The sequence below is a fragment of the Fukomys damarensis genome, unplaced genomic scaffold (genome assembly GCF_012274545.1).
Source record: "Fukomys damarensis isolate Sample0158 unplaced genomic scaffold, DMR_v1.0_HiC HiC_scaffold_4, whole genome shotgun sequence".
Lineage (NCBI taxonomy): Eukaryota > Metazoa > Chordata > Mammalia > Rodentia > Bathyergidae > Fukomys > Fukomys damarensis.
In genome coordinates this window covers 30,047,404-30,069,592 of record NW_022900916.1, presented here as the reverse complement: position 1 = coordinate 30,069,592, position 22,189 = coordinate 30,047,404, and the positions used below count along the sequence as shown (strand labels likewise).

General features: G+C 39.8%; 1 protein-coding gene across 3 annotated transcripts in view; it reads right to left on the bottom strand.

Annotated features, from left to right (window-relative positions):
- Positions 1 to 491: 491 nt before the first annotated feature.
- Creb5 (cAMP responsive element binding protein 5) overlaps positions 492 to 22,189 on the bottom strand; it is a 398,137-nt gene continuing 376,439 nt past the window's right edge. For 2 of the 3 annotated variants that reach the window (XM_010628286.2, XM_010628285.2), the window contains 4 exons: positions 15,286 to 15,609; positions 10,853 to 11,080; positions 3,425 to 3,533; positions 1,146 to 2,529 (listed from right to left, as the gene is read on the bottom strand). In XM_010628286.2, coding sequence (XP_010626588.1) covers positions 2,366 to 2,529; positions 3,425 to 3,533; positions 10,853 to 11,080; positions 15,286 to 15,609 — 825 coding nt within the window. In that variant the 3' untranslated portion in view covers positions 1,146 to 2,365. Of the gene's footprint in view, positions 2,530 to 3,424; positions 3,534 to 10,852; positions 11,081 to 15,285; positions 15,610 to 22,189 lie in introns of all 3 variants that reach the window. The other variant, XM_010628284.1, reaches the window with a different exon arrangement.

The window sequence follows — 22,189 nt, the reverse complement described above, 5'->3', positions numbered from 1 at the left end:
TTAACAACTAAATATTTCAATTAGAAAGTGAAAGAGGAATAAACGAAATCATAATTTTAGTGGATTTTAGTGACATCACTCCCTGACATTCTGATATTACAAGTGGATTTTTTAAAAATCCATTTCATTAAGTGCTATGCATGCAGTAAAGTTTTTGCTTGCTTAAAGCAAAACATAAAATAAAAATAAAATTAAAAACCGAAACAATCACTTCAATTGACTTTTCTTTTCCTTTTTGGGGTCTAGGGGGACACACAGATGGTCCTAGGAAGAAATTCTGAAAAAATTATTTTTTAATTTTAAGAACAGAGATGCAAATGTTAATTTCTTTTCCAATCTAAGTCTTAAACATTTTTTAGGAAACCAGTTAGGTTAAACCATTTTGTGACTGCTGAATTTAAAAACAAACAAACAAACAATTCAGTATTTAAAATACTTGGAAATATCTTAAATATAATAGAAAATCCTTTTGATTTTTTTCTTTTCTTCTCCTTTTTTTTTTTGCATTTGTTTTGATCCTTAGACCATATATCCAAGTCCTAAATTTTACTGAACACTCAAAATCATCTTTTGAAAGCACTGCATACATGGAAAAATTGTTGCTAAATATTGCTTTAAAAAGTAATAGATAAAAAATGAAACTAGTTATAAAAATCATGCTTCATGGCCCTCATATTTTTTTTCCTCCAAAATAGATTTTTATATTATAGTGAGAGAAAAAAACACATCCTTTCCTTTTCTGAACTCTTATAAAAGTGACCCATTTTGTAAAATACTGTTCTGTCCAAGCCCATAAACACTCACTCACACGCACGCACACGCAGGCACACAAGTTAGGAGGTCAAGCATTCAAATGGAGATGAAACCAGCACCTGCCTAGACTGCTAGAGAGAAACATTAGTCCCTATTATTTGTGAAACATGATATTAAAATCTTAGCACAGTAGAATGGCTTGTTTCAAGGAGGCACGACTGTGGTTTGGGTCCTATCTGCTTTTCATAATGGGCAAGTCCACGTTAACATGCTGAAAATATAAATCAGAATTACTCAGAAGAGTGGAGGAGCTTGCGCCACATCCATGGGATTCCGCCAGCAGCAAATTGCGCAGTACTGTTCTGGGGGGGCTGAGAGCACCCTACGGGAACACTGAACTTGCTTTCTCTCTTTGTTTGTCCAGTAGTTGGTCTGCTTTCACCCACCAGAACAGCAGGGCTGGTTCCATAGGCTTAAGAAAAAAAAATAATAATAAATCTTAGGCTATTAGCAGCTGATGACTGAACAAGGTAATCTGTGTAGTGAATAGAGCCCTTCTGAGTTATTATATAGTACATGGATTTTCAACATTATAGACAGGCCATATAAAACCAGTTGTAACTCAAGGGTATGATGTTATAGCCCCGCATCATAATTTGGACTTTCACAATTGGGGCTTACAAAGCTCCCTTCCCCAGTGTCTCCACAGCTGGCACTCAACAGTGCTTCACCTATAACTAAGCCACCTTTTTATTTGCTCTGATTATTAAAAACATTAAATCAGGCACATTAAACATCTCCTGGTTACTATTTTGTGAAAAGCGAGTGTTGAATGAGCTCCAGCTGTAGGTTACAGGCAAGTGAAGCAATGGCGAGATCTGCATTTCTGAGGTTTGTTCTTCTTTTCTTTTAACATTACTTTCTTCTTCACATGCAGTGCTAACGGGGTGGGGCAGGAGATAGTTCAAATGAAGAGTCAATGGGGAACTCAAGATACAAGGTGGGAATGAAGACGAAAATGGGACATTGGAGCAAGTGCACAGAGGAGGAGAGTAGGGAGATGCTTGGTGGTTTTATTAGGACATGGGTGGATCTTATAATTTTTTGTAGTTAGAGAAAATTGTTGGAAAGGTTGTCTGGGATTCTGGTGACATCACAGCCCAAACTCAACATGAATTATGATGTCATCAGATTTCCTACCCAGTTATCTTGGATCCGGCTCACTTAACATCTAGGTATGCCTCATTTTGGCTAAAAGCTGTGTGATTTAACAAGATTCCATTGTTTCAGGCAAAGGGTAAGACTGATAAGAAGGAAACCGTGGCTATATACAGAAAAGATTCTGTTTATAAACAAGTAACTGGTACCAGAAAATTGGAGGAAAGCACCAAAGCATTTCCCAAGCTGATAGATATTAATTGCATAACTCCCTTTTTTCTTATATAACTAAGTATAAAAGACAACATTTTCCATAGTAACTATAAAAATGAAAGCCAGTCTTTGAAGGGCTGAGGAGTCTTCCAGGTCTGAGTGAATTTTAAAAATGCCCTTAAGAGAAAGGATGCATGATATGCTACAGCTCTTCTTGGAGGCAAGGTCTGAGCCGTGCACTTTAAAGAATTGGGTTCAGGTCTGTTCTGTGAGTAGTGAGCTGGCTGAGGGTGGAGCTTCCTACGACCTCACTGACCGACGAGGAAGTGGTGATGGTGTTATGCTGGATGACTTGCTGCTGCGAACATGCTGGGACAGGACTTGCGGGAGGGCTACTCTCTGGACCTAGGAGAAAACACACATATGCACACACCAATGTAGCTCTTTCTTGTGTGGACTTGCCAACTCCTCAGAAAACAATCAGTACTAGACATTTGCTTGACATAGAAGAGTTGCACACATTTTCTTCTGGATCTTAATTTCAAACCTTCATTTTTAATCTGTAGTCACAAGGCTAGGCTTTCCTGGTTTATAGTTCTGAGCAAAGTCAGGCTTTCTACATCAGCAGGATGATTAGATGTGTTTGGTCTTGGTATGTGAACTTCCCATCTTGTGTTTTCAGATAGCCATCCATATATCAAATGTGGAAAAATACTCACATATGGTGGGAGAATCTGTGGTGCTCAATCTAAAAAATTATTTGAAAATAAATTGACCTTCAGCCACAAATCATTGCTCCTCCCACCATCCCCTACTCTACTGGCACATCACTTATTGACATTTCAGATGCAGAAGTTGCCTATGGGTCCATTTTGCCTATTGGTAAACTGAGAACAGGTCACCAGAAAGTAACATACAGTGTATCCCAAGGCATTGGAAGTGATTCATCCCATACCTACTTCCCAGCCCATGGACTGCTCAAGACGGATAGGCCACTGGTAATTGGCTTCTCAGGCTATTTGCTTCCTGGCTGCAAAACTGGAATTTGGTAGGATTTTGCAATATAAAATGCCAAGGAAAGTGTATCCAGAAATTAACAGGAGGTGGTGAGCATGGTGTTGGACAGGGGTCAGGAAAGAGGGATCCCTCTGGTAGAAATGCCTGGTAGTCATTCAAGAATTCCAGTATATCTGCCTGGAAGCACAATCTACACTTGACTTTTGCTCTTACAATAAAATTCAATGCAAAATTGGTGGCCAAAGATTGGATGCATGCACAAAAAGTGAAAACAGTGACTTACTTAAATATCCTTGTGATTCTTTCTGCATGGCTGTTATTGGGCAGTCTTTGTGTGTTAATAACAATTGTTTCAGTTGGGCCACTTCATTTTTCAACATGGAAACTTCATTCTGGAAAGAGATAAATGAAATCCAAGCTCAGCAGACCTGAGAATACAAACCCAAAGCCCCATGCACTTTCAACAATGAAAGTGGTAAACTTTTCTATAATGTCTACAATACATTCAGGATATTGTTTAAAGGGGTTCATCTGAAAACGTGTAGCTTGCCTTTGAGTGTAACCCTCACATTTACCAGAGCCTTTCTAAACTCCAGAGTAAAAGGCTAAGATCACACCCTTTAGGTGATAGCTTCTGGAGCAGGTTTTGAAAGTGAGAATCCCCTCACTATTCTTACTATGTGACCCTAGGCAAATAATATAACCCCGATGAACTCCACCTACCTCCTTTCTAAGATAGGATTAGGATTAAATGAGGTATGGGTGTAAAACACTCACAACAATTCTCAGCACAGACTAAGTACCCAATGAATTTGAGGAGAATGTGAAGGTGAGGAATGCACTAGAGAGAGTTATGTGGCAGGATCAATGGCTTCCAAGTGCAGTAAGAACAAGCAGACCAACCTACTATCAGATTTCCCCCAAGTGTCCCACCTGGGCCGCAGTGGAGCAAGCATATCCTTCCTGCTGCCTTCTTACTGGGGGTATGGAAGCCCAGATGCTTGTTTTACCATCTACTGGCAGGAATATGGCAACCCAGGAAGACCAGGGGAAATAAAACTGGTCATGATTGGATTCATTTTATAAGTTTAAGTAGTTTGAATAATTTCAGTCTATAATCTCCCTCTCCCATGTTAAAGTACTATGGATGATGTTTTCTTTTTTCTCATTTACCCAGATAAGTGCCTCAGATTTCTACTTCATATAGTAGTTCACAAAGGCATGCTCACAGCTTTGTAGAATAATGTTCTTGGCACTCACTGTCTACAAATAGAACTGTAGAATAGATGGTGCTTCCTCTTGATAAAAGTAAACTATAAACATCATGCTATCTAAAATAAGCAGTTTTAAAACCGTGATAAATAATACTCTCTCTCTGGCCAAGGTTCATTTGTGGCTGGCAGACATTATATTTCCCCATGTAGGAAATGTGAAAAAAAAAAAAAAAGCATACGCACAGAAAAGGCCATTTAATGTTGCTGTCATTAAGTTGAATCTACACTTGCCATTTGAACTTGACTTTTCAGGCATGTATTTATCACCTAGGGAAGTAAGTTTGGGGTTCTAAAAGTTACTTGAAAATGGAAGCCTGTATTAAAGAATCATTCTCCTTTCTAAACTCATTTGGAGCACTCAGTGAAACATTATAAGTAACTGCATACTGAGTAACATTAATAACAAAGTAATAAAAATCTCATATTCAAAAGATTTTCCTTTTCTCCTCCAAATTGCAAAATAAAAATGGCTATTTCAGAAATTAGCCTTAATGATGAATAAATCACTTAACTGTGCAAGAAAATTGCTCTTAAACCTGAAAACATTCATGAAGGCAAACTGCTCCTCCTACTTCTCAGTAAGTAGGATTGATAAGGATCCCTAACCACTCAAACTGATCTTTGTCAATTCTGGGGTACTTGAACAACTTTATTTATAGGACAATTTATTTTAGCCTCAAAACACTAACTCTTTCCTCTCTGAAATTTTGTCTAAATTCAGATAGCCTTTATTTCTCCCAGTTCCCTCACTGCTTAAAATACCATGTATTAAAGAAAGCCACTTTCTGGCCACTATGTGAAAGAAATCCGTGGTTAGAAACAAAACAAAACAGAAAAGGAAATTACGAGGTGTGTGTGGTGTGTGTGTTTGTGTGTGTCGTGTTATCTGCATTTGGGCTACAGAAGTAATACTTTTCTGAAATTACCACTCCCAGACACCTGCCCTGAGTAAGAAGATAGTGTAGACAAGGGTTCTTAGAAAATGGTATCAAATTCCAATTTTTAGTGAATCTATACTTTTCTACTCAGGCCTAAATAAAACAAACAAGGAAAGTATTAAACTCAAACCCTATTCTCTTGCTTTTGTACTTTGGAAAGAAAAAATAACCCTTGGTGGCTGTCTTGGAGACAGTGAGTTTAGACCTCATCTTTTCCCATTTTGTATTTCACACAGAGCCCTGACCAGCAGCATTTGATCTCTAGGCATGAAGAGTTCATTGCTTCTTTTTAAAGAAAAACACCCACAGATTCCATTTTCTGGGTTTCTGTAACTGCAAGGAGCACAACCCAAATTATTTCACAACAAACCTTCTCCTTCCATAAAACTGCTTTACTATAAAACAACATCAATCATAGCTCTGAACAGCATATGTTGTGTGCTGGCCTATCACTAAAGGCCCATGCAAAATATGACACTAATGGCATTTTGTGTATGTATAGCAAAACACTATTAATAAACCAGTATGCCTTAACTATAAAGAAACCAAGGATCTGAGAGTTGTAAAAGTGTGTAAAAACATAGGAAGACAGTGAACATTATCAAAATTTACTATCACTTAAAATATATATGAGTATGGTCATATTTCTTAATGTAATGTGTTGGTCCTTATGTAGTCAAGTTATGGTTCAAAAATGGACAATTAATATCCTCAATAGAGAAGAAGGACAATTGGCCTCTTGTTTGGATCACATGCATATTAAATATTATGCTGCAGGGGACTAAGTAAAGGTCTCACAATCACAGAAATTTGCCTGGCAGCAGGCAGTAGGAAAAGTAGGTCTCAACTAGGACTAACAGGGCTTGAAGGCAGGGGTGTAACTCTGGGGTAGAGTGCTTTCTTAGCTTGTACAAGTCCCTAGGTTCAATCCCTAGCACTGATTAAAAAATAAGAGCAAGAGAATAATAGGGCTTACCTTCCTAAATTGCTGCACTAAGTATAAAGCAAGAGGTTTGGCCTAGTTCCAGAGTTCCTTTCAGACAGACAGCTTCTTATGCTATGATTGTTTTTGTGTGTTCTGTGTGCCTTCTACTAAAAAAGCTCATTACCTAAGAATTAACAAAGGGCTCAATCTTGAGATTTATTCATTAATTTACTACTGCTATTCTCAGAAACGCTTGTATTTCAGATCTTATATTTCACTGGGAAGCTAGTTTTTAACACATCTAGTACTTCCAGATCTTATCAGGGCACAGTCCAAAGCAACACTGCAGGTTTTATCTTAGAGCAAACTTTTGTATTCCATGTTTTCATCTATATTGTTGAGTCTATGGTAGCTTCATCAGATTCTAGCAAGGTCAAGAATCATGCCCTAGAGAAAAGAGAGTGAGTTGTGGCTGTGCATATGCACAATCATTTGAAAGATTCCATATAGAAAGACGGATTGATGTATGAAATGCAGAAATCCTAGGCTGTATTTTAAGTAAAAATCCTTTTCAAGGTAATGTAAGCAGGATCACCTTGAATTCATTTTGGAAGAGAACAACCAGATAGCAAATATTTCAAAATGCATGAAAGAAATCAAATGTGGCCTGCAAGTCTAGTAGGGAAATAAAAGCCAGAACTTCTGGAGGCATTTTCCTACTCTAAATTACCCTGCTTTATGAATTGAGAAAAATCACCATTTTAAAATTTCCTCTTATATAGGTTATAATAGTTCTAGGTCTTACTATAAAAATAGTTTACAAATTCAATGTATAAATAATTTTTAATTATCTTGCTAAAATCAACCCTTTTTCATTTTTCCAAATCAATTTTGGTTTGCTACTCCAAAGCAGTCAGTTATTTAAATAGAGACCTTAGTGGGTAGATAGATCCCTTTGGATTGATTACTTTTAAACCTGTAAGTTTGCCTAGGGATGAAGTAGTACCCCTCAGAGATATTAAATACTACAAAAATATTCTTCAAACATGCACTCTGAGAAGTCCCTAATAGCTACATTTATAATTTTTGGCTTGGTGGATGTCATTTCATTATATGATAAATCCAGAAGGCTTTTTGGTATAAGCAATAGTTTGTGCCAAAAAAATAATTATCAGAATGAGTCCTACAATGTCCCCTTTTTTGTACATTAGCTGAGACCAGGTTTGGTTGATTCTGGAACAAAGGACTTTCAATTTGTCAAGCAACAGTTCCCATCTGGCCTATTCTCTTGCCAAGTCCCAGACCTGGGCTCATGTGTCTAAAATTTCAGCAGCAACTGAGACCATGTGTCTTTGAACTAAAAAGGAAAAGCAATTATTTCCATGAGTGACCAGATGATTTCTATATTCTCTACTGAGCATAAATGATCTACTGAGTACCACATCAATGTGATTTTACTCACTATCAAAAAAATGATATTGATTCCTTCAATTTAAGGATTCCCTAAAAGGTCACAAAGCAGTGAATTAGGTGGATGGGAGACTTGCCTGAGTCCTCATTCTGCTACTTATTGATTGTGTGACATTTGGGAAGACTCCTCACCTCCCCAAAGTCAGTTCCTCCCTTTATAAAATGTCACATTGGTTGGCTTCTAATTTTTCCCTAATTCCTATATACCTGTGTTGACCTCATGATTTGTTGTGAGACTAGGAAATAAAGTCTGGGGTTTTGATTTTATTTTCTTAGGTCTGGACTTTCCAATTTGAAACTGGGCAGCCTAACTAGAAAGTTCTGTGTTGGAAAACAACTCAAAAGTGGCAGGTGGCCATCCAGACCTTGGGTATTCCGTTTGGCTGGAGCTTGTTTGCTTAGCACCTTCTATTTCTGTTTACTTAAAATTTGGCTCACTGAGCCAACCTCAAAAGAGACACCTTTTTCTTTTGACAAAGGTCCAGTGAGAAGGAAGGGGTCACTCAAAGGTAGCAGAATCGACAGCGTCCTCTCCAGCATCAAAAGGGTATGACGCAAAACACTCAGCGTCACGGAAAAGACTGACAGTTGTGGCTTTCATCCCTCTAAAGCAAAGCAGTTATTATAAATTATCAATTTAGCCTTTTCAGAGTTTTCTTCTCTTCCTTCAGTACTGTGTTAATAACCATATATTGGTACCTGTTGCATGGATTAAGTAGGATTTTCCCCCCCTGGTTTTCAGGAGCCAAAGTATCTATATATCTCTTTCCCTTAGACATTTTTGCTCTAACGATAGGTAAAAGCAAAACAATCAATCATACAATCTGTTAAGGTCTAGCAAAAGGTAGATTTACCTTATGTGTTTCCTGAAAGCATAAATATGTATATATCAAGTCATGAACATATCTGACCTCAAATTCAACCAGCATCTTTGCTTTGTTGGCTCCCTGCTGTGACCTTTTTATGTTTCATGCTCAAGGGTTGCAGACATGATCCTCAAACGTGAAACATACAATAGTTCTGTGTGGATTCATATTAGTAACACTGATTTAAAAACTTGTTGGCATCTGATACATGTCAGCTGGCCATTCCCAGATCCTTCATCTAAGGCAGGGGTTCCTGACTTAGGCCAATTTTGTACCACCACCATGCTCCTTGCCCCAATCAGCGGACATTTGCCAATGTCCGGAGATTTTTTTTTTTCCTGCCACAACATGGGGTGTGGGGGATATGCTCTTGACTGCTAGTGGGAAAAGGCCAAAGATACTTTTAAATATCCTGCAAAGCACAAGGCACCGCAAAGGAATGACTGGGCCTAAAAGCGAACAGAGTCAAAATGAGAACATGTGCATGCCTCCACCATTCTCCTGCAGCCTTGGAGCTGGTAGCCAATTCCCAGAGTTTCCCTACTTCATTTACTGTAGAGCCAAACCCTGCTGCCATATTTGCATGGTCCACATAGAACTGAACTTTTATTTACTTCACATGCCTGTGCAGATTAACTCATCTCAAAATGATTTAGCCTTACCCTTACCAACAATATCTGTGAAAGTGTGTAGGTTTGACATTCCAATTCCACTTTCCGTACAGATCAAGATATAAATGTGACTATGAATATTAATATGGTCATCCACCTTCTACCTAAAAGTTTTTCATGGACTTCTGTGCCTGCCAGATTCCAGAAATGGCTTTGAAGGTGTTTAGGTCCAATAACTCCTCTGTGGTTTGACTCCCTGCAATCACACCCTTGCCAAGTGGTCAGGCTGCCAGTTCCCATTCACTGATTTAACAAGCAGTTCCTGAGTGTAGGCCATGTACAAGAAACAGGAGGTAGTACGTGTGTGCGTGTATGTGTGTGGGGTGTGTGTGTGACAAGGCCCAGTCCCAATCTTTCTGTGCACACGAGCTTGGGAAACAGGGACTCATTATATTATTTTTTCCAATATCTGCTATACATTTCCCAATTTTTTGCTCCTGCCTGTCACAAAAATTGATACATTTAGAGGGAAAAAGTGAACACCATAAATTATGAAATTATACTTTCAATGGATACCTTAAAGCCATTTCCATCTAATTGAATCAGAAATGTGAAGGCTTTGGCACCCTAATTTCTTCTTAAGGATTTGTACATAACCATGTGGGGGAAGAGATGAAGGTGCCTATGAACTATGAACTTGGAGTCTCCCTAATTTAGGCACCTGTTCTATCACCTTCTACCCCTCATCCATTCTCTCATATCCTGGACCTTCTGGGTTATAACCCACAAGTACCCTACTGTTCCTGGGCTGTGTGTCTCATGTCAGTTTAGTTGTTCATTCCACACCCCCGCCTTGGCAAACACTGCACTCCCTTTTGATGTCACACACCCTGAACTGTACCATTTGCATATAGTGAAGGCTGTCTGAGAGGTTCTGGGTACGACCTTCCTTTCTCCTTTCTCCAGGCATTCCCAGAGCGGACTCTTTATAAAATGTCCACAGTTAAGCTTCCCACAAAAAGCTAACCTCATGCAAGTATCAAATCTTGCTGACTTTGAAAACTAGATGGAAACATGCCTTTTTTTTTAGAGCACAATAAACACAAATCTTCCTTTCTTTCATGAAACAAAAATATAGATAACTGGCCATAAGCCCAACTCCTTCAACCTGGTGGATATAAACAACTGCTTTTGGCTTGAAAATTGATTATGTGCCAGGCACTGTGCTAACTGCTTTGTAGATACTATTTCACCTACGCTACGTAAAAACCCTCTAAATTTATTATTCCCACTTTACAGACAAGGAAACTGAGAGCCATAGAGGTAAAAAGCAGCAAGTCACCAGGATTCTGACCACTGATCTTGTGCTTCTGAGCTCCGGCCCTGGGACTTTGTTGTGTGGGTCTTTTCTCATCCAAGCCTTGTAGGTGGAGTGACTGAAAACTGAATGGGTTATTTTGTTTTGTAGAGTGTCCCAGAATTAATATGGCTCAATGAGCAGGCCTGCGCCTCCTGTGAGGGCCGGCAAAGTGTGTGGCATGACTGTTAGGTCAACAAGCGCCCGCAGGGCAGGAAATGGCGGCTCTGCACAGGGCCTTGGAGTCTTGGGGGAAGACAGTGCCGGCACCTGAAGCTGCATGTTTGTCTGGGTGAGTTCTTCTGCTTTCTTTTCCAGTGACATCACCCAGACCTTCCTCTTCTGTCTGCAGCGGGTGGCAGCTGCCCGGTTCCGTTCCAGAAATTTCCTCCGCCTCTCGTCAGGATCCTCGTCCACCACCCTCCGCCGGCGTCCCCCTGTGGGCTGGGGCGGCTGTATTGTCTGGGTTGGCTGCATCTGTTGTGTGGCTGGTGAAACCTGTAGGCACGGAGAGGGAGGACGTGAAGGGCACAGGGAAGGAAGGCCCAGTGGGGTATGGGAAGGAACCCCGGCCAGTGTCAAAATGCAAAGCACAGGAAGCCAGCTGGGTTAGTAAGCATATCAAACCTATTTTCTATGAATGAAATCACACTCATGAAAGAAACTAAAAGCATCACTGAACTGTAAAGTTTGTGCTATCTTGGCCAGGTAGAGGAATGACTCATGAAAAGGTGGTATGGTAGATTTTCCCCTAAGAAGCATTAGCTGAATTATAGTAGAGGCAATGTTATTTTTGTTCCTTCTGGTGTTAAAATAAATAAATAAACAGCAACAAAACTTTAGCCAGTGTATGGCTATTGGGTTGAAAACAAGTCAGGATTATTATCACAAAACAGACCAGTGATCTGCCAATTGAAGGAAATCTCTAGACAGGTCATGGGCTCCTTTCATTCAAATGGTGTTAAAACTGTGAACATTATCTGGGCATCATCCCCACTGTGAGTCCTGCAGAAAGTGCTCTTGTGATGTGGGGAAGGCAGCTGAAATCTCATTCTCACTATTTCCCAGGTGTTACTGCAGAGGACTATGTGGACCTGCAGACCACATGGGTCAACCTGCTCCTGGGTATGGTCTTTGGAAACGTGCAACTGACAGTGAAGGTGCCCCGAGTCTCTCAAACACTCGCACATGTGAGACAGGAGCGGTGGTGAGCTGCTGTGTACCTACACTATAAGGAAGTCCTAGGAGTGGCAAGGCACTTTATTAAAAAGTTTTACTGTGCTTATAGTCTCCTTGTAAGGTCTGCATGGGACTCAGCAACATCTAAGGGTTTGGAGAACCCCACACATATAGCTTTATTTCTCTCCATGAGGCAGACACACAGCACCTTGTGAAATTTCTACGACTGACTCTTTATATGTCTGGACACCTAATGCTTTCCTTAATGCACTTCACTCCTTCCTCCTTCTTCATTCTCAATAAAGGGTGGTTTTTCCCCCCTCTCTCCCATTTCTCAGTCACTCAGGTTTATGGCTGTAATACCTATAAAGTTGTTTTACAAGAGACATTTAACCTGCAGGAATAACAGGCAAAAACTTTTAAAAATGAAGCCCAACAACCTTTTCTACCGCATTCTAACCCTATGATTGAAATCAATCAGAATGACTGTAATTGCACTAATAATGGCTATGGGCTGACATCAACTCACTGCTGGTGATATATTTCAATTGTATGCTCTCAAACCTCTATGATGAGCTGTAAAAGAATCGGGCTCAGGAGTAAGGTTGAACTGCATCTCGGCAATTTTATCTCAAGCAGAGACATTTCTGATACTCTTTATTAGTGATTCCTTTCCTCCTGATCACAGAGGAATAACAAAATAAATTGTCTAAGGTCTTACTCACCAGAGGGGTCGCTGATGACATAATCCTTGTTATTGGCAAAGATGTAGCACTTATCATTTCAGATGCTAACTGCTGCGAAGCCAAGCATTAGGAGAGAATGTGCTAACTGCTTGACTATTTTTGCCTTTTCCATTGCATTTGTGAATTAGTGATTTCTTATTGCCAGCTCTAGACAAAACTCTCACGCAGGCAAAGCTGGGTTTTAATCTCTACTGCAGGATCCTTTATTTCAATACTCTGTCCTTCTGCCCTAATTTCAATCAACTTTTAACTGGTAACACTGTTCTGGTGCCTTCACCCAAAGGGGCAAGCAATGGTGGTGGGGCTTTTGGGCTTAAGGGAGTGGGCGTTAAGAGAAATTTCTGGTGGCTGTGAAGTAACACTAAGACGCTGAGCTCACATTCTTATATGCAGAAAAATCACACAAAACCAGGAAAAATTAAAAATGCCATCCTAGAATCGAATTTATGTTCCCAGTAATTATGATTACTTTTCATTTTACATTTAGGATGGAATTCTTTTAGTAGAGATGCTCTGAAAATTTTAATCAGGTGATGGTGGTGTGTACCTGTAATCTTAGCTAATTGGGAGGCTGAGGGGAGGACCAGCCTGGGCAATTTTGTGTTATCCTGCCTCAAAATAAAATAAAGGACTGGGGATGTCACTCATTGGTAGAGCTCCCCTGGGCTCAATCTGCACTACAAACTGATTTAAAAAAGACAGCATCTATCCCAAATCATCTTAGGATCTCACAGTTACAAGCCTCAAATCAGTCTTTCTGCTATTCAGATAATCATATGGTTAAAACAACAGTAGTCAGCTAACTTGGTATAATTTAAGAATGGGACTTAAGAATTTTGTCGAAATGATCCTGTTCACATGTTACCAGCATCGACCTAGGTTCTTTCCTTTTAGTATAGGATAAAAAAAGCAACAGCTGGTGCACCTAATTATAATGGCAATTAACTAATTGCATATACAATTGGCCACTTACTGACTTGAAACAGAGGGCAATTGGCTAATTGGTACTTAGCTAATGAATGGCTCTTATATTTAAAGGACTGTTAAACTTGCCTGTGAAATAACTTGCCCACAAAAGCAAGCAAACCTGGACATTCTCATTTTCCTTAAAAAGTAAGTACATATTTGCCTGTCTTTGATCTGGTAGCTTCCTCTCTCACCTTTTCTTGTTCTTTTTTTTGGGGGGCGGGGGTACCAGGATCAAACTCAGGCCCTTGTGATTGCAAGGCAGGCGGCAAAAACCACTGAGCTAAATTCCCAGTCTCCTTTTTCATTTTTGGGATAGGGTCTTGCTATCCAATCCAGGCTGGACTTTAACCTACTATATGTTCCAGGCTGGCCTTGAACTCACAGCATCCTCCTGCCTAGCCCAAGTGCTGGAATTACAGGTGTGTGCCATCACACTAGACATTCTGTCCCTTTTTAATACAAGTCCTGTGTGAGTAAAAATGTCCTCTGGATGGTAAACTACTTGCTAAACTTCTATGAATAATTTTGATTTGGAATTAAGCATTGCTATCATGTTCTGAAAACTTTCACAGAGATCCTCTTATTTAATACTCATAAGACCCTATGAGCTTAGCCTGTTACCACCCCTATTTAATAGATGGGGAAACTGAGGTGTGGGAGATTAATCCTGTCTGTCCACAGTCATACAGCCCTAAGGTTTTCTTACTCCAAAGATGGACATTTGTAGAAGTATAATGTGTAGATGAGAGTTTCTTGTGGCTGACCCACTTTTGCCAACAGCTGTTCAGCTGTGGTGTACCTTAGGACAGAGATCCCAAGAGCTCAAAATGCTGCCTGATATGGGGTCTTGTTTCCAGAGGCAGATGATGGAGGAAACAGTGAATAAGTGCTACTTAGTGGTCCCCAGCTGATGACACAGCTCTGACCCGACGGGTTAGGATCTGGCATCGTGGACTGATGGAGGTCATCCAGCTTGAGGATCCACCGTGTCTAGGGCTCGCCATGTTCTTGGAGATGCCGTTCATCCGCTTACTACAGCCCACTCCTGTGCGTGGACTTGCCTTCCGGCCTGAGTGACATAACGTCTGCCTGGTCCCCCAACTCTCTTTGAGTTTAGTCTGAATGCTGGCTTGCTTTCTCGCCACTTCTCGTGATTCTCCACCCCTGGGGTTTAGCCTTTCTCTTGGTCTGATCATCCAAAGAGCTTGGCTCTCTCTGCTTCCTCCAACGCATTTCTCATTCAATGGGATGAGTCACCTGTCCTCACCATTTGCAAAGCACCTTATAACCTAACATCCATCACCGAGCTTCTTTGTCTGCATGAATTGTTGCTCTGTAGATTTTAACATTTACCTTACTCGAGGATTTCCTGTTGTATTTAACTTCCACGTTACAGGTGTGAAAATCAAGTCTGTATGATGTTTTAAAGAGTAACACCAAGTAGCAGGGTTAGAATTAACTTATTTTGCTCCTTCCTTTTCACATATTGATCACTAAATTAAATTCCTCCCTTTCTTGGCATCATTATTTTACTTCTTTTAGGACTAACTTTGTAACACAAAACATAGACGGCGGAGAAGTTTATATTTGTCTCTAGTGACCTGAAATTTATTGTATTATTAATAGAAATTATTATCTGATAATGTCTGCTGGGTAACTATCACCTCCTAAGAAGCAAACAGAACTTCCAAGAATGTTAGATAGAAGCCCTGGTGATCAAATAAGCTTCTGCAGGTGCCCCCAGCATGAGTGCTTGCACTGTTCACAGGAATGAGATGGGGTAGGAGACAAGATTGCAGGAGGGTCTACCTGTGCTTGGTTGCCGGTGTGCAGGGGCGGGTGTGGCGAGGTCTGGTGATGTGCTGGGTGGGCGTGGAGGTGGGAGTGAGAGTGGTGATGCGGGTGGTTCTGCTGGTGATGTGGCTGAGGGTGAGGGTGGTGTGCTGGGTGCTGGTGCTGGTGTGGGTAGGGGTGAGGGGGCGGCAGCGTCTGGTGCTGATGTGGGTGCGAGTGCATGTGATGGTGCGGCGTCTGGTCCTGCCGGGAGCCCATCATTTCCATCATGTGTCCCATGGTGTTCATATTCCCATTTGACATGGCAGCAGGATGGTGAGTCAGCGCGGCCTTCAACCTCTGAAACAGAATAAAACAAGAGGGGAGAAGTGAGGTTGCTCGGGCACTTCGGGATTTTGAAGCAAAAGGAGTAATATTTTCAGTTCTGTTGTACTTAGGGGTGCTATTATTAACACTTGCTATAGCTAGCAGGATAGCTTTTATATTAATGTCATATTTCCTTATATATTGTGATAGGTTGGAGGGTCACTATCATCCTAACTCCCGACTAAACCATCACAGCAGCTGCATCAGACACCCTCTCAACATTTAGATATCCAGTCAGGCATGTACTTCCTTGTAATTCCAGCTACTGCAGAGGCTGAGGCAGTGGGATTGCAAGTTGGAGCCTGAGCTGGGCAAGTTAGGGAGACTCTGTCTTAAACTAAACAAAATAAAAACTGAAAAGGGCTGGAGCATTATAAAAATGTTCAGTGCTCCCTAGGTTCAATTCCCAGCAATGTGTGTGAGTGCACATGCGTGTACACACGTGGGCACACACACTCACACACAAATTAGATACTAAAAGAAATACTAAAAGATATTTCTTACCATTCAAAAATTCATCATATCCTCTTGCTAACTGAGTGCAAGCACAAGTCAAACAGAATCATTCACTCTGATAATGCCACTGGGCAGATAGTTTCCATTTGATTAGGCACCGTGTTTTGTAAGGATTATAAGAATAAAAGATTTTCCTTCTCAAAAGATTTCACAGATGCACAGGAGAATTAATTTCACATTTTAGAATGCAGTAATATTACTAAAATTATGTTAGGACTTTGAATTAGCATTCGCAATCCATAACTTCTGGAGGCAATGCCTAGGTCTTTTCCTTTTGTTGCCATATTTCTCATGCCCTCTCCTGATAATCGAAATTTCCTCACACAACTTTTTTTTAAACTTAAAAAGTAAGTGAGGAAAGTGGAATGCTATGGCCTATTGCACTTATCTATGTTCTGTAACAGCTGCATCACCCGGCTGCATATATTTCTAAAAACAAAACAATGTTCACTAACAAGCAAACAGGCATGCCCACCAATAACTGACGTGAATCTAAAGCAGGAGCCAGCAACTATTTTCTCCAAAGAGTAAATATTTTTGCCATTGTGTACCTTACAGTCTCTATCACAGCTACTCACTTCAGCTGAAGTGGGGCTAAAGCAGCTGTAGAAAATATATAAACGAACGTTATGCTTTCTCGTGCAACTTTATTCAGGGACAGAAAAGGTAAATTCCATATGATTTTCACATGATACAAAATGTTATTCTACTTTTAATTCTCTCCCCCATCACTTAAAATGTAAAACCCATTTTTAGCTCACGTGCTGAATAAAGCCAGGCAGAGGGCTGGGTTTGGCCCATAGGCCACAGTTTGCTAAACCCATTCTAAGGGATCAGTTGATAAGCATCTTTGACCCAGTGTCTTCAAGATTGTTTTTCTTCTACACAGGCAATTATCACCCTAATCCTGAGGGGCACGATGTTCTAAGTACAGTATAATGCATTTACTCCTTGGAAATGTATCCTACGCAGAGATGATAGCCTAATTGGCAAGCTCACATTGGCTTCATGAAGTATTTACTAGGAGACTCAAGTTCTCTCCAGATGTGTGTTCTTATCTGACTGATGACAGTGATGTGTAATCACTGAGGGAAGAGAACTGCATTTAAATGATGATGAAAGCCACCAAACTCTAGCCCTGCACAGCATTAATGATTCTCAACCATTAAACTATTAAGAAATACCAATTTAGTTAATCCAAATCTTTAGTTAAACATAATGAGCCTGTACTTGTAAAAAATAAAATAGGGAGGGTGGGATGGCATACTAGGTATAGATAACCATTGAAAACACTTCCCATGTGCTGCTGCACTCACCGCTTTGTCCACTTGCCTCCTCGCCTCCTCTTTCAGAAGCGATGGCTACTGACCTTTGTGAAGATAATACTGAGGAAGTGAAGCTTCCTGAACCCCTGGGAAAGATTAGCTGCTGGCATTATGTTTATTACTAAACAGGGAAGTGAACTAATAGTCCTCATCTCACAGTTTTAGAAATGATTTCATTGTTTTTATAAAAATGCTCATTATAAAATATTTAAGCAATGCTTAAGAGTGCAATGAAGTCAGCCACACAGGAGCCAAATGGGTTGTTTATCCTGGTGAGCAAAAGGCATTCCAGACAACTCCACATATGCACAGGTAGAGATGAAAGAACCAGTAGGACAACTTTATAACAGGGAAATCATAATAAAATTTAAAACTCTTTTTGACTATGGCATAGCAAAAAAAAAAAAAAAAAAGAAAGAAAATCAAATTAAAATTGAAGTGAAAGAAATATTTCTTTACCCAAGAAAATTTTCTGAACATTTCTAAATTTAAAGATGAAAAAAAGGAAATAAATTATGTTGAAATCATTATTTTTCATTTGATTTACTGTATAGTAATGATGAACTTTATAAAAAATTTCTGGTAATTTCATTTTATAAAGTATGTAATTGCATAGTAAAAACCAATCATCTGCTGTCTAGCTTTCTCCCCCTAAGCCGTGGTCTCATTCCTCAAATATAACCAACCTGTAACTTCAGATATCTGCTTAGCGTTTACAAGGATACATTTGCACAAACCCCTATGATAAGGGGTAGTTTTGCATCCCGCTCTCTATCAGTAAAAATAGCTAGCTGAGACTGATAATTAGCATTAATTGAGCACTCACTACATGTCAGTTCTCATTCTATGTGTTACAAATATCAAGTCTGTAGTCTTCAAAACAACTCTGCCAAAGCCAAAAGCTAGGCAAAGCCATGGTGGGTGAGAGGGAGGTACCTATCCTCTGCCCAGGAGACATGGTGTGGGAAAGCATGCCATTCACCCTTTGCCAGAAACAGTAATAATCCATACAAATCCACCACCCCATCATCAAAAGGAGAGGCAGAAAGAAAGAGGAGCTAAAATATTGATTCGAGGTAGTAACGGGTTAGCCTTCTTAGCAGACCAGCGGAGCTCCAGGTACACTCTGTCTGAAGTTTGGCAGAGGGGAGGGTGGATAGAAAGAATTTCCAACGAGTCATCTGCAGCAGAGGACCATCCAGAGCTTACTATCCTCACCTTCCTTGTGTTTTTTAGGACCTCATACTTAACATTTCCCCCACCCCAAAACACATCATGTCTGTGTTTTGGGGTGGGGGAAATGTTATGATGAGCCTCGTGTATCCCTTCTCTCCCTCCCCGCTTTCTAACCCAGTGGCTCAGAAATGCCTGTTCAGCCGATGAAAGTCAGAGACTTTACCATGGCCTTTGAATAGTCCATGCAGCGTCAGGCCCTGCATTCCCATCACCTCCATCTTCCCTTGCAGACACACTGGCCTGTTTTAGTCCCTGGAGGGAATATAGTGTTTCCTGCAGGCATGAGGCCTTTGTGTTTGAGACTTTTCTTATCTAGGCTGCTCGTTCCCTTTCTTCGGATATTCTCTGGCTCTCAGTTCAGGATCCACCTTAGTAAAATTCCCCTGGCCTAAATCAATTCCTATTGATAATATGGTGCTAGTTAAGAGCAACATTCGTTAAAAAAAAACAACGTGGTTTGCAGTTATAAATAAGAGTTTTAGCATGATTATTCACTTGATATCTATCATTCATCCCAGATCATAAGCTTTATGAAAACATGAATCATTTGAACTTTGCTCGGTGTTAATTTTACAGTGCTAGCATCATGCCAGATACATATTAGACATGGAATTAATACTTTTGTAATGAATGGAAGAATGAAAATCTGAATGAATGAATGAAACTTCTGGGGCCTATGACACGGCTTTTTATCTTGGAACACTAGGATCATGCAGGTAAAATTGGTGTGGGAGGATGACTTTACAATTCAACCTAATTTAGCAGAATCAGCTATAGAAGTCATGTAGGCAGATGGTCTGTAAAAGTACTGTTAAAAAGAGCTGCTCACTCCACACGTGGCCTGCCCTCTAGAAAATGACGGCAAAGAAAACATAAATAAATAAGAAGAATGCACATTAACTTCATCTTGATATATTTTCCCCGAAAATGAGGCATGGAAAATTGAAAAGCTGTTTAGGAGTGGGTCATCGTGTTTTCTCTTCAATGCTACAAACAACTTTTCCACCTTTAATTAGGAGCAAATGGAACCTGACAAATAAATACTATGCACCAGATCTTCATCTCTCAAATAATTAGCTTGTACTGTTAAGGGAAATTACTTGATTGCCTCAAGTCTGTTCTTGCATATTTCACGCCAAGGCAATAACACTAGCGATGCTAATAACATTCCATTTAACTATTTATTCACCCAACAAATATTTATTGGGCTTTGACTATGTGCCAGGCACTGCACTAGGCACATTATCTGCCCACTATCTGCAGCAAATGGAAGACACATAAAATTAAATCTTGTTTTAAAAGTAGTGGAGAGGAACAAAAAAATAGACCCTTCAGTGGGGAAATGAAGACTTCAAGCACCCCTCAGAAAACTCCAGGCCACTGGTTGAGTTTACCCTTTGAACATCAGCCTTTGTTAAGTTTGAAGGAAAGCAGCGAAGACAAATGATTATCAAGCTGCTCTGCATATGCCATATTTGATATCTCCGTGTCATTTTTAAAAGTCCCAAAGAGCCACTGCATCCCTGTATTCTGGTGCCAACAAGAGCAACTGCATTGTGAGTCATTAAAATATACCACATGTAGATATTTGTACCCCACTCTCTGAGGGATGATAAATGAACAGTGAATGAGTCCATGCTGTATTTTGCAGTTATTTTTCTTTTTGAAGCTGAACTGTGTCTTGTTTTAAATAACATTCTGCCTAATGCCAAGCAAATATAAAGGAGAGAGGAAAATTAATGAGCAAATAAATAGATTTTTTTTTTTCTCTAAAAACCAGGACTACGATGGAGATAGGACTGTAAGAAGGACAAAATGATTCCATTGCCTTTCCATCCTTTTTTTATCACCTTCACTTATTTGAAAGTGTGAGCCGGGAGAGACAGAGGAGCCTGACACACAGCTGGTTTCAATCATCAGTGGGCATTTTCCATCATTTATTTTACCAGCTCCTTGCTCACTGTTTCTGGTAGGAGGATGGACTACACTGGATGTGAGTTCTGTTAAGAAAGCTGTGAACTTCTTCCTTCCCAGCATGGCCATTGCTACAGTGGTCCCACCTGGCACCTCTTTCATTACCCATATAGCCTGGTTTTGCATGACAGCAGGTACTGTGAAGGCCAGGCACACACACATTGTATAGTCATGTATGCATGTGTAGCTGCCTGAGCACACACATGCAACATACCCACCCACACTCACCTCAGACAATTTCTCCCCCATTAACAACTCACTCATGCCAATTAGAAACATTTGTGGGATTGTTAAAACTTTTCTTCTCTATCTTCCTTCAGGCAAATTGCTTGTGCTTTATAGACTCTGAAAGCCAAGCTGAATTATTAAACATTATTTGAAATTCAACTGGGTGGGAGATGGGGAAGGTTGGAACATTCTTTCTAGAAAGGTTTTAATTATAAACAGCTGTTGGATCATATCAAAATGCAGAGTTTCTGGGTTAACCACAAGTAAGCTGTCTATATACACATATGGCAAAACTCTACTCGTATTTCCTTTCTAATGCAAAATAATGACCACCAATAGTCTCCCAAAAGCATTTCTATAAAATGTAATTTCTTTCTTCCCTCTACTGTCCCCAGATATGGCTGGTTGATCAACAGAATGGTCAACATAGACCTTCCCCCCACCTAAATGTTAATAAACTTGCTATGTAAAATCGAACACTTAACATTTTATCAAATTCAAATCCAGTTATTTCTAACTCAGAGTGCTTTATATGTTTGAGGACTACTGAAATTAAAAACATTTATATATTTTACAACACAGGTAAAAGTAACTGAAAAACTAAGAAAATCACAGAATTTTAGAGACTTAGCTAGAAGTATTTTGAATGGTCCAGAAGGTCAATAGTAGGAGGCCAAAACTTTCCCTAGATACGTACTTTCAATACCAATGATTATTGACTTGTTTTATGTATCAAAGATTTCTGAAATTAAATGAGAATTAGCTTTAAGAATACCAAAAACCCTGATAGTTATCTACTGAATTTTATAACTATAAATGTCAGGTTTAGATTAGAAAATGCTTCCAAATTTAAGCAGTAGAAATAGAGGGTAGTGCCATGCTGTGCATGCGACATTACACATGTGACAAGGGAGGAACTGTCTTAATGCTCAGAATCACACTTGGGCTTCAGGACATCCTATGAGAATTACTGTATAACTCGGACAGCTCACAGGACCTATTTCAAGGATGATCGTTCAGATACTGAATTAAAATCATACTTAATCACTTGGAATGAAAGATACTACTTTCAAACTCTTTATAAAGTAATTCAACTCTGACAATTCATAGTTCAAGTGTTCTTCGGCTTTAGGTTTTAGTTTGTTAAAATTTCAAATAATTCACCAGATTGGAAGGAGAGATGACTCAGGAGCGGGAGGATGCTATAAGACTTAGATAAAATATTCATATTGGAAAAAAAAAAAAAAAAAAAAAAAAAAATATAATTGCGCCGG